The sequence below is a fragment of the Babylonia areolata genome, chromosome 11, assembly GCF_041734735.1.
Source record: "Babylonia areolata isolate BAREFJ2019XMU chromosome 11, ASM4173473v1, whole genome shotgun sequence".
Classification (NCBI taxonomy): domain Eukaryota; kingdom Metazoa; phylum Mollusca; class Gastropoda; order Neogastropoda; family Buccinidae; genus Babylonia; species Babylonia areolata.
The window spans coordinates 29,575,298-29,589,303 of record NC_134886.1 but is presented as its reverse complement, the minus strand read 5'-3'; the positions used below and the strand labels follow the sequence as shown (position 1 = coordinate 29,589,303).

The following is a 14,006-nucleotide window of genomic DNA, read 5'->3' as shown; positions in this document are numbered from 1 at the left end:
AAGACTCAGATCAAGGTGTCTGAACTATTTTCTGTCTGTGTGTATTTCTTATGTTTGCTGTAACTTGTGTTGAAGGGCAGAGCGTTGTTCGTACACCAGGCCATGCGCAACGTTGTAGGTATGCATATTTGTTTGTATTTGTATTTCTTTTTATCACAACAGATTTCTCTGTGTGAAATTCGGGCTGCTCTCCCCATGGAGAGCGAGTCGCTACACAACAGCGCCACCCATTTTTTTGTATTTTTTCCTGCATGCAGTTTTATTTGTTTATTCTATCGAAGTGGATTTTTTTACAGAATTTTGCCAGGAACAACCATTTTGTTGACGTGGGTTCTTTTACGTGCGGTAAGTGCATGCTGCACACGGGACCTCGGTTTATCGTCTCATCCGAATGACTACATCCGAAATAAATTTCTCACAAACCAAGAGTAATTATGCCGCGGCGCAAACCAGATCATCTTCTTGTGACTTTGACAGCACATCTGGAGGACCGAAGTGCTTCTTGCCACTAACTGCGTATATGTTTGTGTTGCGGGATGGCTTTTGGCACTGAAAATTATTTGGATACGCTTCTTTTAAGTGGAGCAACTTCTGCCTTTCCGACACAGCACTAAGTGCTTTCTCTTTTGTCAGCTGGGTGCCATTGTCTGTATACCTACTGTCCTCTCTCCCTAACTGAAATTGGAGACAATTTATGCAGTTAAAAAATGCATAACAATGAAAATGATAATGCTATTAGATTTCGAAAGTGACCGTGAGATACTCAGAACGATATTCACACACACACACACACACACACACACACACACACACACACACAGAGGTTGTATGTAAAATATAATATAGCTCAGTAAAAAAAATGTTTTAAAAGACAACCACTGCTCAGAGGCGTTAAAGCAGGCAGACTGACTGAGGTTGGACATGAAAGATGAGATGAGAGCAGAGTGCTTGACATGAAGAGGGGTGGAATTCCAGAACTATGGATTGTAGATGAAAAGCAGCAAAAACCTTGGGACTTACTTTTACTGAAGGGACCCTGACAAATAATTATTTGCAAGTCAGAGTCATCGGGGAGTCCGTGACTGCTGGAGAAGGAAACGGAACACTGAGACAAACGGTTTTCCTGCAGCCTCAGTTGGTGTGGAGAACTGGTTATGTTTTCTTTCTTTCTTTCTATGTTCGGACTGAAAACTCTCACGTTCACGTAACTGACGGCTGTATCAGTATCATCAAAATTTGTAAATTCATACTTTATATCGGTCAACAAAACTTCCCGTAAACGTTCACATCTAATACATTTGTCTCAGTAGACTGAAACGATTTTCATCTTCACTGAAATGCACCACGGTTTTTTTTCATACTCCTGCATGTATTTTCTGTACCTGTTTACCTGCCTCTTTCTATGTGGAGACCATGTGCGCACGTGCCAAGTCTGCACATAGCGGCCGGGTTCTAGGAGTGCTCAGTTTTTCTTGACGGAGTGGGTCAGATATGCCAGTGGTTCAAATCTGTATTCTTTAGTGAAACATTATTGTGGAATGTTAACTTAGATTTGTTTTCGTTTTTCTGCTTTATGTAGCAGCTTATGTACTGACACTCAAGTTGTTTTGTTTTTTTAAGAATGCAAATTTTAATCTGTCGACATTCAGTGTAGGCCTACCCTGGTTCAGCCATATAATTATGTGATCAAATCCAGGTGAGGCAAGAACAAATTTCAGTAACAAGGTGAAGCCACTTGTTAACTTTAGTGTTTTGCTTTTCAATCATATCATTATAACAATATTTTATATACGAATTATCATCTGACTCCGTTATGTGTATCCAAAATTAAATAACATGACAGATAGTTTTCACTGTCTCACAGGAAATTTTCCCATTTCACATAGTACCGGAAGATTTGATGTTCACTATTGCCGTGTACGCTCAGCAGTCGGCCGGCGTTTGCAGAATTTGATGTGAAGATTTTCGTAAGGAAATGTCGTTGTTTGGAATTTTTCTAAAAGCTCGTATATGTTCACTTTAAAGGAAATATTTCACAATAATCATCTCCACGCCACTGCCGGAACACCAGCCAATATCCGGAATCGAACCCAATACCCTTTGATTCAGAAAAAGTCAAATGCTTTAACCATTCGGCTAATGCGTCAGTCAGCTGGTTGCATTAAGTTGAAAACAATCACAACTGTACAATAGTTAAAAAAATAATAATAAAATAAATAAAATAAATAAATAAATAAATAAATGCCCTGGGGCAGTTTAGGAATGGACCCCATTCTGAAAAAAATAGTTGGAATGAGTTGTTCCCCTTGGTAGGGGCAAGCACTCTACAACACCCACGTGCATTTTGTTATCCTTGACTTTCTGCATCTTCATCTCCTTCCATCAGTTGACGGGTGAATCAATGTGCACCGTATGACAGAATAACGTATATATCATCATTTATTCAGGAGCATGAGCTCATGAAGATCTATTATTTTGCTGATCTACTGGGGAAAAAATCGAAATCGATCAGACTGAGGCACCAACCGACTTAAGTTTCACTTTCGTCTTTTCACTGTGCACGCAAAGGGTGTCCAGTCAACCATGGGAAGGTTTCTGATTTATTTCTCCTACATCGGTACACACTACAGGTGAGTATGCTGGTTCGTGAGAAAAACAGCGCATGCATGTACGCACGCACACACGCAGATACTCATTTACTGGGATAGCTGCATACTCTTTCAGACGCTTGGAGGAAGGTGGCAGAATGGTTAAGGCGCTCAGCTGCCAATACAGAGTCCGTGAGGGTGTGGGTTCGAATCCCGCTCTCGCCCTTTCTCCTAAGTTTGACTGGAAAATCAAACTGAGCGTCTAGTCTTTCGGATGAGACGATAAACCGAGGTCCCGTGTGCAGCACGCACTTGGCGCACTGAAAAAGAACCCATGGCAACGAGAGTGTTGTCCTCTGGCGAAATTACGTAAAATGAAATCCACTTTCATAGGTACACAAATATGTAAGCATGCACTCAAGGCCTGACTAAGCGCGTTGGGTTATGCTGCTGGTCAGGCATCTGCTCAACAGATGTGGTGTAGCGTGTATGGATTTGTCCGAACGCAGTGACGCCTCCTTGAGAAAGTGAAACTGAAACTGAAACTCAGACGCTTGTGATGGTGCGCGTGCTATTTCAGTGGCAAACTGAACGGACTCACACACAAATGTTCTCTCTCTCTCTCTCTCTCTCTCTCTCTCTCTCTCTCTCTCTCTCTCTCTCTCAGCATATCTCAGGACTCACCCCAAGCATGGAGATGGAGGGTGATCGAAACTGAGGTCAGATTTGAGTGTTTTGTAAATGTTCCAACAGTATCAGTGGGGACAATGTTCAAATGGTGTGTCAGACACTGAACATCAAACTGCCCCCCCACCCCCACTCCCCTCAACCTCCCTCACCTCCTCCCCTGAACATAAACTGACCCTCCACCCTTTTTGAGGGGTGTGGGTGGGGTGAGGGGTGGTATTGTTCTTTTGTATTAGCACTGTCTGCACATATCAATGTAATGCAAACAGTGTGCAGTCAGTACTAGTAGATATAAGGAATTAATTGTTTAACACTGCAAAAAATGTGATTTCTAACAGAAATAATGGAATTAAAAACACAGAACAACAAGTCTTAAAGTAATCTCTTAAATGGTCATCAGGTATACATCTAAATAGCCATATACATCAGGTATACATCTAAATAAATAGAATTTGGTAAGCTGCATAGAAAACAAGACTGGAAAGGAAAACAAGCATACATACTTACATGAAGATTGAGCTTTTCATATCCTTTTTATCTTTTCCTGCACTGACACAAGTGTGGAATTATGATTTCATAAAAAGCTTAAAGTAAGCATACACAACTGAAACATTTCAGGGGCCTGCAGATCCAGAGACATGCAGGGGAGGTAATCACCAGGTTCAAGACTGTGCAAGGTGTGCTGGAGGTAAGAAAGATGTGAAAGTGAACAAAGTCATGAGAGCTAAGATTCTCTTGTGAATGTTAAAGCAAACTAGGCACTGATGAGCATCAATGGAAAGACCACAGTAGCCCAGGAGGCCTCGTGGTGTACTGATTTTGACATCCATGTAACATGCTGGCATTGGAAGTGTGATAGAACATGCATAGACATGACTGTGTATAGGAGAGCTGGGGTGAGTGATATGGGAGTTTGATCAGTCATAGTATAGAAAATGGGGCAGCAAAAAAAATTAATAAAATAAATAAATAATAATGATAATAAAATTAATAATAAAATTTAAAAATATATATCACCAAAGTTTTGTATTTGTTGATCCATCTCAGACTGACTGACAGAATGACAGGGTGGGTTGACATGTCTGGTACTTTGTGACTGACTGACAGAGTGACAGGTTGGGTTGACATGTCTGGTACTTTGTGACTGATTGACAGAGTGACAGGGTGGGTTGACATGTCTGGCACTTTGTGACTGACTGACAAATTGACAGGGTTGGTCGACATGTCTGGTACTATGTGATTGACTGACAGAGTGACAGGGTGTGTTGACATGTCTAGTACTTTGTGACTGATTGACAGAGTGACAGGGTGGGTTGACATGTCTGGCACTTTGTGGCTGATTGACAGAGTGACAGGGTGGGTTGACATGTCTAGTACTTTGTGACTGATTGACAGAGTGACAGGATGGGTTGATATGTCTGGTACTTTGTGGCTGATTGACAGAGTGACAGGGTGGGTTGACATGTCTGGCACTTGTGACTGACTGACAGAGTGACAGGGTGGGTTGACATGTCTGGTACTTTGTGACTGACTGACAGAATGACAGGGTGGGTTGACATGTCTAGTACTTTGTGACTGACTGACAGAGTGACAGGGTGGGTTGACATGTCTAGTACTTTGTGCAGGAGCATCTGCAGAAGCTGAAAATGGTGAACGAGATGACAGTTAAAACATCCAGTCGGACAGACAGCAATGTGCACGGCCTGTGTAATACCTGCCACGTGGATTTGGTTCACAGGTCAGAACACACACACACACACACACACACACACACACACACACACACACACCTGCACATGCACATGCACACACACACATGAACACGTACACACACACACACACACACACACACATAATGTTTCTTAATTCTTTCTGTTTTTACATTAAGAATACTAGTTATTACCTGCAGTGTGTGGATGTATGTATGAAACGATGTATGTGATATTTTTTTTACATTTGTATCTTCGTAATATTTGTTGGGGCTGTTGTTGGCTTTTACATTTACGGTCCCCATGTTGTTTACTTGTCTATGTTGTGATAATGCACCTGACCAAATTTCTCCAGTTGGAGATAATAAAGTTATTCTTATCTTATCTTATCTTATCTTATCTTATCTATTGGTTACCAAATTCATGATTTGTGAAATGTTTTGTATATGCCTTTGGTGTTGTAAGAGGGTGTATGTGTGTGTGAAACGGGATGTGTTGTAAATGTGTTGTAAATGCTAATGTGTGTTTCATTTTCGCACGATTCGTGTATGCACTAACTATATTTCTAGTACTTTTGTGGGTTTGTTCTATGTATCTCCCCACTTCTCCTTTTTTTTCTTTTTCTTTTTTTTTTTCTTTTTTTTTTTTCTTTTTTTTTTTTTCTTTTTTTCTTTTTTTTTCAGATGGCTTGATGTAAAAAAGCAATCGTTGCTTATTCAATTACCATCTTGAAATAAAAATTTTGACTTTGACTTTGACACACACACAAATATTCAAAAACAGTGCATGTGAAACAGATGTAATCCTCTCAATTACCCGTCATACTCGCTGCGATAATTAATTAATTAAAGGTGTCAAATTAATTTTTGCAGTCTGATTTTGTGTAATGTGGGTGACATGCATTGTAATTCTGTGCAGTATGAGTTTTATGTGGTGGTATTCAACACAGTGTGTTCTTCACTGTGTGCAATACTATTATGTACAGGATGCTGTGTGTGATGCCGTTGTGTGCAGTGTGTGAATTTGTGCTTGTGATTGTGCAGCCATCACCCAGTGGAATTCAACCCTCAATGGATCACCTCAAAACTCAACAGAAGTCTGTCCAAAAGCAATGAAAAACTGAGGTAGGAAGAAGTTTAAGTGTGACAAGAGGGAAATGGAATGTCTGTATTTGCTTGGAGTACACATATCCATTTTACATGTGTCGTAGGGAGTGTGTTTGTTTTAACAGTATTTTGTCCGGAATATGTCACAATGCAACACAGATATAGATGAACAGGACAACAAGAAAATCTTACATAAAGTTCTGTCCTGATACATGTACATACTATGTGACGGATGTCTCCACAGCTAGGAGTTTGAAACTGACTGTACATGATTTTAAGAAAACTAATATGTAGATAAAGTTAAACAATATAAAACAGAATGAGCCTGTGGTGGAGAGGTAAATCAATAGAGAGTGAAAGAGAAGTAACAAGGATAGAACACAAGAACAGCAAGACAGTCTGACCAGCCCTGGCGAATTAAGCGGTGAAGGCCTACCGTCCCATCTCAGTGAGTTTCAGTTTCAGTAGCTCAAGGAGGCGTCACTGCGTTCGGACAAATCCATATACGCTACACCACATCTGCCAAGCAGATGTCTGACCAGCAGCGTAACCCAACACGCTTACTCAAGCCTTGAGAAAAAAAAAAAATAATAAAAAATAAAAAAAAAAAAATATATATATATAGAGAGAGAGAGAGAGAGAGATAAGCTTACATAAATAAATAAATAAATAATAATTATGATATAAAAAAAAGATAGTTGTAATGAAAATAATAATAAAATAATAATAATAATAATAAATAAATAAATAAATAAGACAACAATGATGATAAATAAGTAAATAAATGTTCTCAGTGAACATCAGAAAAGAGGAATGCACAGCCATGTAATTATAATGTGAATTGGGGGCGTGTTTTGTTATGTTTTTAGTAATGATAGTTGAATATGTCGGGGTGAGTTGTGTGATTGTGTGTGTTCATGCAATCAACTGTGATGAATAATGAGGCCAAAGCAAACTGATACTCTATTTCACAAACAAATCAGATTTTTTTCCCATTGTCAAGATAATTCGCACTCGGAGAGAATCAGTTTCGTAAAAGTTAATTATTTTGCTCATGAATGTGAATGGTCATCAGCCTGCAAAAGTAACTCACAGGTATCCCATAATCATATCGTCAGCCCCAACCCCCCCACCCCACCCCTTCCCCCACTATGTAGACAGTCTGTTTGAATACAGATCTGTTTCAACAATAACTACTTTATTCCACCGTCTCCATTAAATCACTGACTTTCAGATGGGTAGAGTGGTTCGTGACTAGCTTTCCTGAAGAAAATCACCATGGAAATGAAAATGTACTGCATATTCTTGTGTTGTTTCAAAACTTTGCTGCAATGAGATTGAGAATAAAGGACAGGTGAGTATCAGTGGAATGGCAAAAATCAGTTAGCATAATGGACTAAATTCAAGCGCCTTTGGATCATTCAAATCGGTTACTAGTACACGAGGACTGACTCCAAAGACAAAATGTGCTTGTCACCAGGATCCTCAACACGGTGCGTGTTGCTGACGACTTCAGCTCTCGTCGGAAGGCCACAGAGAGGAGTTACGTGTACCGCATAGCAGTGGTGAAAAAGCCTGACATTTTCACCGACCCTGCCGTCAGTGGACTGCCCTGGACTGCCCAAGATTCCGATGTTTGTTCCTTGGTGTAGTGAGTGAGACAGATGTTTTTTTTACCCCTCTTTGCAGAGAAAGTTGTATTCTATCAAAAGCAAACAATTAACTCACTCAGTACGGCCAGTCCTCTCTTCTCCTCTACACAGACCCCTCGGATGTCCAGTTTGTGTCTGAATGACCCAAGCTTTAGCTTCCGTCGTCAGAATTGTGGTATTCTTTGTCAACATTCACCTCTTCAGTGTAAGAGCCTTCCACTTGTAATATTTTGATGGTGGTAATTGGGGTGAAACGCTGTTAACATTGTCTCTTTCGCCGTTTGTATGGAGAGAGTTAAGATGTAGACATTATGACAAAATCATACATTAATCATATGATATATGATCAGTGATGACATTTATCACACATTTTCCTTATTAATACATTGTTTCCCCACACACATTTCGAATACTGACGAAAACAGCTACTTCTTACCCAAGCAGAAATATACATGCGTTCAGTCTCCCTCCAATGGACTATTTCCCCTATGTGTTTTTTTCCTTTTTCAGTTTGTCATTTATATGTACTATTCTGTGACTTACAAAGTTTTCATTAAAATAAGATTGAGATAGAATTGGTATTGACCTTCTCTAGTGACGGGCGCAATAGCCGAGTGGTTAAAGCGTTGGACTGTCAATCTGAGGGTCCTGGGTTCGAATCACAGTGACGGCGCCTGGTGGGTAAAGGGTGGAGATATTTACGATCTCCCAGGTCAACATATGTGCAGACCTGCTAGTGCCTGAACCCCCTTCGTGTGTATATGCAAGCAGAAGATCAAATACGCACGTTAAAGATCCTGTAATCCATGTCAGTGTTCGGTGGGTTATGGAAACAAGAACATACCCAGCATGCACACCCCCGAAAATGGAGTATGGCTGCCTACATGGCGGGGTAAAAACGGTCATACACGTAAAAGCCCACTCGTGTACATACAAGTGAACGCAGAAGAAGAAGAAGACCTTCTCTAGTATTGGATGGGGAATGGGATGGTGGGGGGGGGGGGGGGAACCAAAGAAAGATGGTGGGGGGTAGTTTGGGTTGGAAAGGTTGAAATGTAGAAAAAAAGTATGTTCATTGATGAAAGGTAAATCAAACAAAGCAATGACTAACTGTTAAAAGGGTATGTGCCATATATTCAGTAGGTTATAAGACTTTGAAGAGACTGCACCTCGCCATATTTTTCTCAGCTTGTCCAACACACGTCACACTTCTAATTTTTGCAGCTGGTTCAGATGTTGTTTTGACTTTGCTTCGGGTGATTTTTTTTTTTTTTCTGATTTGATTTTTTTTCTCCCTCTCTAAGTGAACTTTAAACAACATCACATATGAAGTTGTAAGCAGAATGTAAGAGAAGCAACACGAGTTGCAATTGTCTGGCATCAATTTTGCTGATTAAACAGCTGCTCAACAAGGGAAACCTTCATCGATGAAAGGAAACTTTGAAGAAAGCAATAACTAACTTTTTAGAAGGTTTTATATTGTAAATTCAGTAGGCAAAAAGATTTCAGAGAGGTTACACCTCTCCATATTTTTCCCAGCATACCTAACTCATGTGTCACAGCTCTAATATTTCGCACCTGGCACAGTTGTTTTCACTGGAAATTGAAAGAAGATAAATAAACCATTGGTGACACCAAAGAGATGCACAGTTTATATTGTTTGTGAAGCCTACAAGCCTTGTATATAAGTGAAAAAAAAGTATTCCCCTTGTCACTTTGAACTGGAATGCATGAGCCACTGACAAAATTTCCCCTTCCAAACACCAGTTCACACCACTACATCTTCTCACCAACACACACACACCAACACACACACACACACACACACACACACACACACACACACACACACACACACACACACACACACACACACACACACATGCCCATGTCGTTGTCTTTTCTTCCTTAGAGGAGTGGGAGGGAGGTATTTCTACCCGAGGAAGGGGGCATTTCCTACCTTGGAAACCAACACTGAGTTATTTTACCAGGTTTTCAGGTGATTTTTAGTTTGGTTGGGGTGTGTTTGTATGATGTGTGTGTGTGTGTGTGTGTGTAAATGTGTTCATGTATGTTTGTTTAAGCATGCATTCTCATGATCATACTTACATTTGTTGTCGTTGTTGTTGTACATCCCCACTATCTCAGTCAAGAGGGTTTTAGGACAGTCAGCATAGGGATGTAAGGTAATAGTTGTAAATAATGTTTTATCAGATCTGTAAAACTCTCAGCTTCATATACATGTGCATTTGTTGTTATTTTCTTCTTCTTTTTTCACTGATGAACAAGTCAAACTTTATGTCCTTAATTTTCTAATGAAAACTTCTGTCACTAGCTGTTGTTCTTGTTTTGTTTTTGTGTGTGTGTTTTGTTTTGTTTTCACTGATAAACAAATCAAACCTTAAGTTCTTAATTTTCTAATGGAAAATTCTGTCACAAGTTTTGTTTGTTTTTTCACTTATAAACAAGTCAAACCTTATATTCTCATTTTTCTAATGATAAATTCTGTCACTTCCTTCTTTTTTTTTTTTTTGCTTCCCTCCCCCTCCCCTCCACCCCACTCACCCCCCACCCCCACCCCCCGATGAAAAAGTTGAGCCTTCAAACTTCAAGTTCTCAGTCTTCTAATGAAAAAAAAATCTGTCCCCCCAGCGCCCCTTTTGACATGGATCTCTTCCTGAGGGCGGCAGAGGTGTTGTCTGGATCTCACAACTTCCTGTCCTTCTCCACCCGACAGTTCTACAGAACAGGCCGTCAGCTGGCGCCCAACGCTCACATCAGCATCCACGTGGAGCGAGGGAGGGGGTGGATGGAGGAGGAGAGGCCGGAGGTGGGGGATCTGATGGACCACTGGGACGTTCGTTTCCACGGGATGTCCTTCCTCTACAAACAGGTGAGGAAGGGACATTGTGTTGTGTTGTGTTGTGTTCTCCTTCTGCGTTCATGGGCTGCAACTCCCACGTTCACTCGTTTGTACACGAGTGGGCTTTTACGTGTATGACCATTTTTAACCTGCCATGTAGGCAGCCATATTCTTTTTTCAGGGGTGTGCATGCTGGGTATGTTCTTGTTTCCATGACCCACCGAACGCTGACATGGATTACAGGATCTTTAATGTGCATATTTGATCATCTGCTTGCACATACACACAAAGGGAGTTCAGGCGCTAGCAGGTCTGCACATGTTAACCTGGGAGATCGGAAAAATCTCCACCCTTTACCTGTTTTGTATTGTATTGTATTGTATTATTGTATTGTATTGTTTTGTGCTGAGTTGTATTGCATTATTTTGTATTGTGTTCTATTGTGTTGTCACAACAGATTTCTCTAGTGTTGTTTTGTAGTATGTTTTGTCACAACAGATTTCTCTATTGTGTTGTGTTGTGTTGTATTTTTTGTCACAACAGATTTTTCTATTATATTAGGTTGGGTTGGGTCGTATTGTATATTGCTGATGTTCTGTGTGTATATATACAAATGGGTTCAGGTACATGCAGGTTTGCACATTTAAACCTAGGAGATTGGATGAAAAAGAAGAAAATAGATTATGTGTGTACAATATGTACACACACACACACACACACACATACACACACAGGTATAAAAAAAAAATTGCTCGCCTCCACTGGACTGTGTGTGTGTGTGTGTGTGTGTGTGTGCACCCATATAATCATTCTGTGTGCATGTGGATACACGTTCAAGTGCCTGTGGTTGTGTTGACCACAGATCCGGAGAATGATGGGGGCGATGGTGATGGTGGGGAAGGGGAAGATGAGTGCGGAGGAGCTGCAGCGCCATCTGGACAATCCCTCGGTGAACAACCCGGGTCAGATCAAGGCTTTACCTGGGGTGGGTCTGACCCTGCTGCGGGTTAGATATCCTGAACACGGTCAGTCTTCACCTGGTTTTTGACTCACTTGTGTAAACAAAGTGAGTCTATGTTTTAACCCGGTGTTCGGTTGTGTGTGTGTGTGTGTGTGTGTCTGTGTCCGTGGTAAACTTTAACACTGACATTTTCTCTGCAAATACTTTGTCAGTTGACACCAAATTTGGCATAAAAATAGGAAAAATTCAGTTCTTTCCAGTCATCTTGTTTAAAACAATATTGCACCTCTGTGATGGGCACAAAAAAGTAAATAATGAAGCCTAATTATATGCAAACTGCATTTACTGTTATATTTATATTTTTTTGTATTCTCTAAACTTGACACTTTGATCTGATATTCTGACCCAGCAACAAGAGCAGTCATTATTATCATTTTTTGTTCAAACAGGAACTTCTTTTGCTAAGCATGGAAGTTTTATTTATTTTGCAAACGTTTTGGTGCAGATAGTAAAAAAGGGAAATTACTGTGTAATTAATGCTAGGGGACTTAATTTGCTTTAAACTGATCTTTCTCATCTTAAACATTACATTTTGAAATTATACTCAATACATAAAAAGTTTGCTTTTTTTTTTTTAAGTGTATCACAAGTGAGTCTTGAAGGCCTTGCCTCTCGTTTGTTTATATCATCATCATTGATTTTTTTCCTGCTGTTGCTGTTTTCTGTTTATCTCTTTTTTTTTTAATCCTTATTTTCTTCATCTATGGATTGAACAACATGTGGTATCTCAAAGACAAGGAAGTTTATCACGGAATTTGAAACAGGAAGTTATTTTGACGCTCCCAGTTTATTTGACCCATTCAGCACTGAAGAGTTTGTAGCCCCAGCAAGTTTCTCGGCCATTTTGATGCAGTATAAATTCGAAAATAAACTGAAATCAACCAGTTTTTCCTTCAAATTGACACATGTTGACGAAGCCAAAAATGCTGCAGAAGTTAGTTCCTTTGCTTGCGGTTCATGCACATATAGGGACATGGAAACCGTTTTAATGAAATTAATTTGATGCCCTAACAATGCTTGAGTGCAGCAGGGTTGAATGAGTTAACACTTCCTACCCTGCCCTTACCCACTTGTTTATTGTGTTCATTGTATTTCAAGTAATGCCTTTTACACACCGATGGTAGGCTATCAAGGCCTGACTAGTACATTGGGTTTAAGCATAGGTCAGGCATCTGCTTTTTTTTTTTTTTTTTTTCTTTTTTTTAAAAATTTATTGAGCCCTGTGCCTGAGCATTGCTATTGTGCAAAATTTGTCCCATTATAGCAGTTTACACATTCCTACATATGCATGAAATGCAAAGGAAAGGAACAAACTTCTGTGGTATTTTCAATGTGTTCACAAGTAATTTGGAGGAGAACAAAACCCGTAAATTTTCTGCATTTTTTTTCCCATGTCAGTATGCCATGGAAGCCTGCTGAAGATGTGAACCCCCGTGGGGTTGAATGGGTTAAAGCAGATGTGGTGCATTTGTGGATCAGTCTGCACACTTAGACACCACCTTGAAACTGAAAGTCCCCTGTCCTGTTTTTCAGAGCTGGACTTCTCTCCTGAAGCACAAGGAAAAACGGCAAAAGCCGAAGAGGCTTTGGGGGAAGAGGAGTCTCCTGCCAAGTCTCCCTTACAGGAAACGGTACCACCACCACCACCACCTTACCCCACCTCACCATCACTACCACAAGACGACAGTCTGGTGTCAAGCTGACCCCAGTGTTATTGTATTTTCACATTTGTTTTTTATTTGTTTGTCACAACAGATTTCTTTTCTCGGTGTGAAATTCAGGCTGCTCTCCCCAAGAAGAGTGCATCACCATAATGTGGCACCACCAATTTTTTTTTTTCCTCTCTGTAAGTGTATTTGCTTCATTATCAAAGTGGGTTTTTCTACAGAATTTTGCCAGAGACAACTGTTTGTCTTTTTGCCATGGGTTCTTTTATGCTTGATAAGCACATACGGGACCTTGGTTCATTGTCTCACCAAACTACTAGCATCCAGACCACCACTCAAGGTCTAGCGGAGAGGAAGAAAATTCTGGTGAGTGTATGTGTTTGTCAGTCGAAGACGCCATGGTGAATTACCACTCACCGCTAAGTTTGTGAATTTAAGAAAACAACAACAAACCAGCAAGAAAAACTACCTCTCACTAGAGCATAGAAAAAAGTATGTATGTGTGTGTGTGAGACAGAGAAAAAAATTGTAAAAGACCATCAAAGCAAACAGTGAATTAAATGTATTATTTGCATGAGTGTGAGTGTGCCTAACTGGTTTTGCAAATTAAAAAAAAAAAAAAAAAAAATCAACAAAAATCATTTACCAAGAGTAAGAGAAAGAGAGAGACTGTTTAAGTATGTGTGACTGCAGTATGTGTCATTATATAACAT

General features: G+C 40.1%; 1 protein-coding gene across 2 annotated transcripts; it reads left to right on the top strand.

The window, feature by feature from the left end:
• The first annotated feature begins 2,333 nt into the window (after positions 1–2,333).
• On the top strand, positions 2,334–13,886 carry LOC143287359 (tRNA pseudouridine synthase-like 1). 2 transcript variants are annotated; one of them, XM_076595323.1, is made up of 8 exons: positions 2,334–2,630; positions 3,894–3,963; positions 4,901–5,013; positions 6,028–6,108; positions 7,571–7,741; positions 10,395–10,635; positions 11,468–11,590; positions 13,160–13,886. In XM_076595323.1, the coding sequence occupies exons 1-8, from the start codon at positions 2,584–2,586 to the stop codon at positions 13,637–13,639; spliced, it is 1,326 nt and encodes a 441-aa protein (XP_076451438.1). In that variant the 5' UTR covers positions 2,334–2,583; the 3' UTR covers positions 13,640–13,886. The 2 variants fall into 2 exon arrangements, with proteins under 2 accessions (XP_076451438.1, XP_076451439.1); XM_076595324.1 differs by having other exon boundaries at positions 11,468–11,630; positions 13,160–13,466.
• Positions 13,887–14,006: the final 120 nt, after the last annotated feature.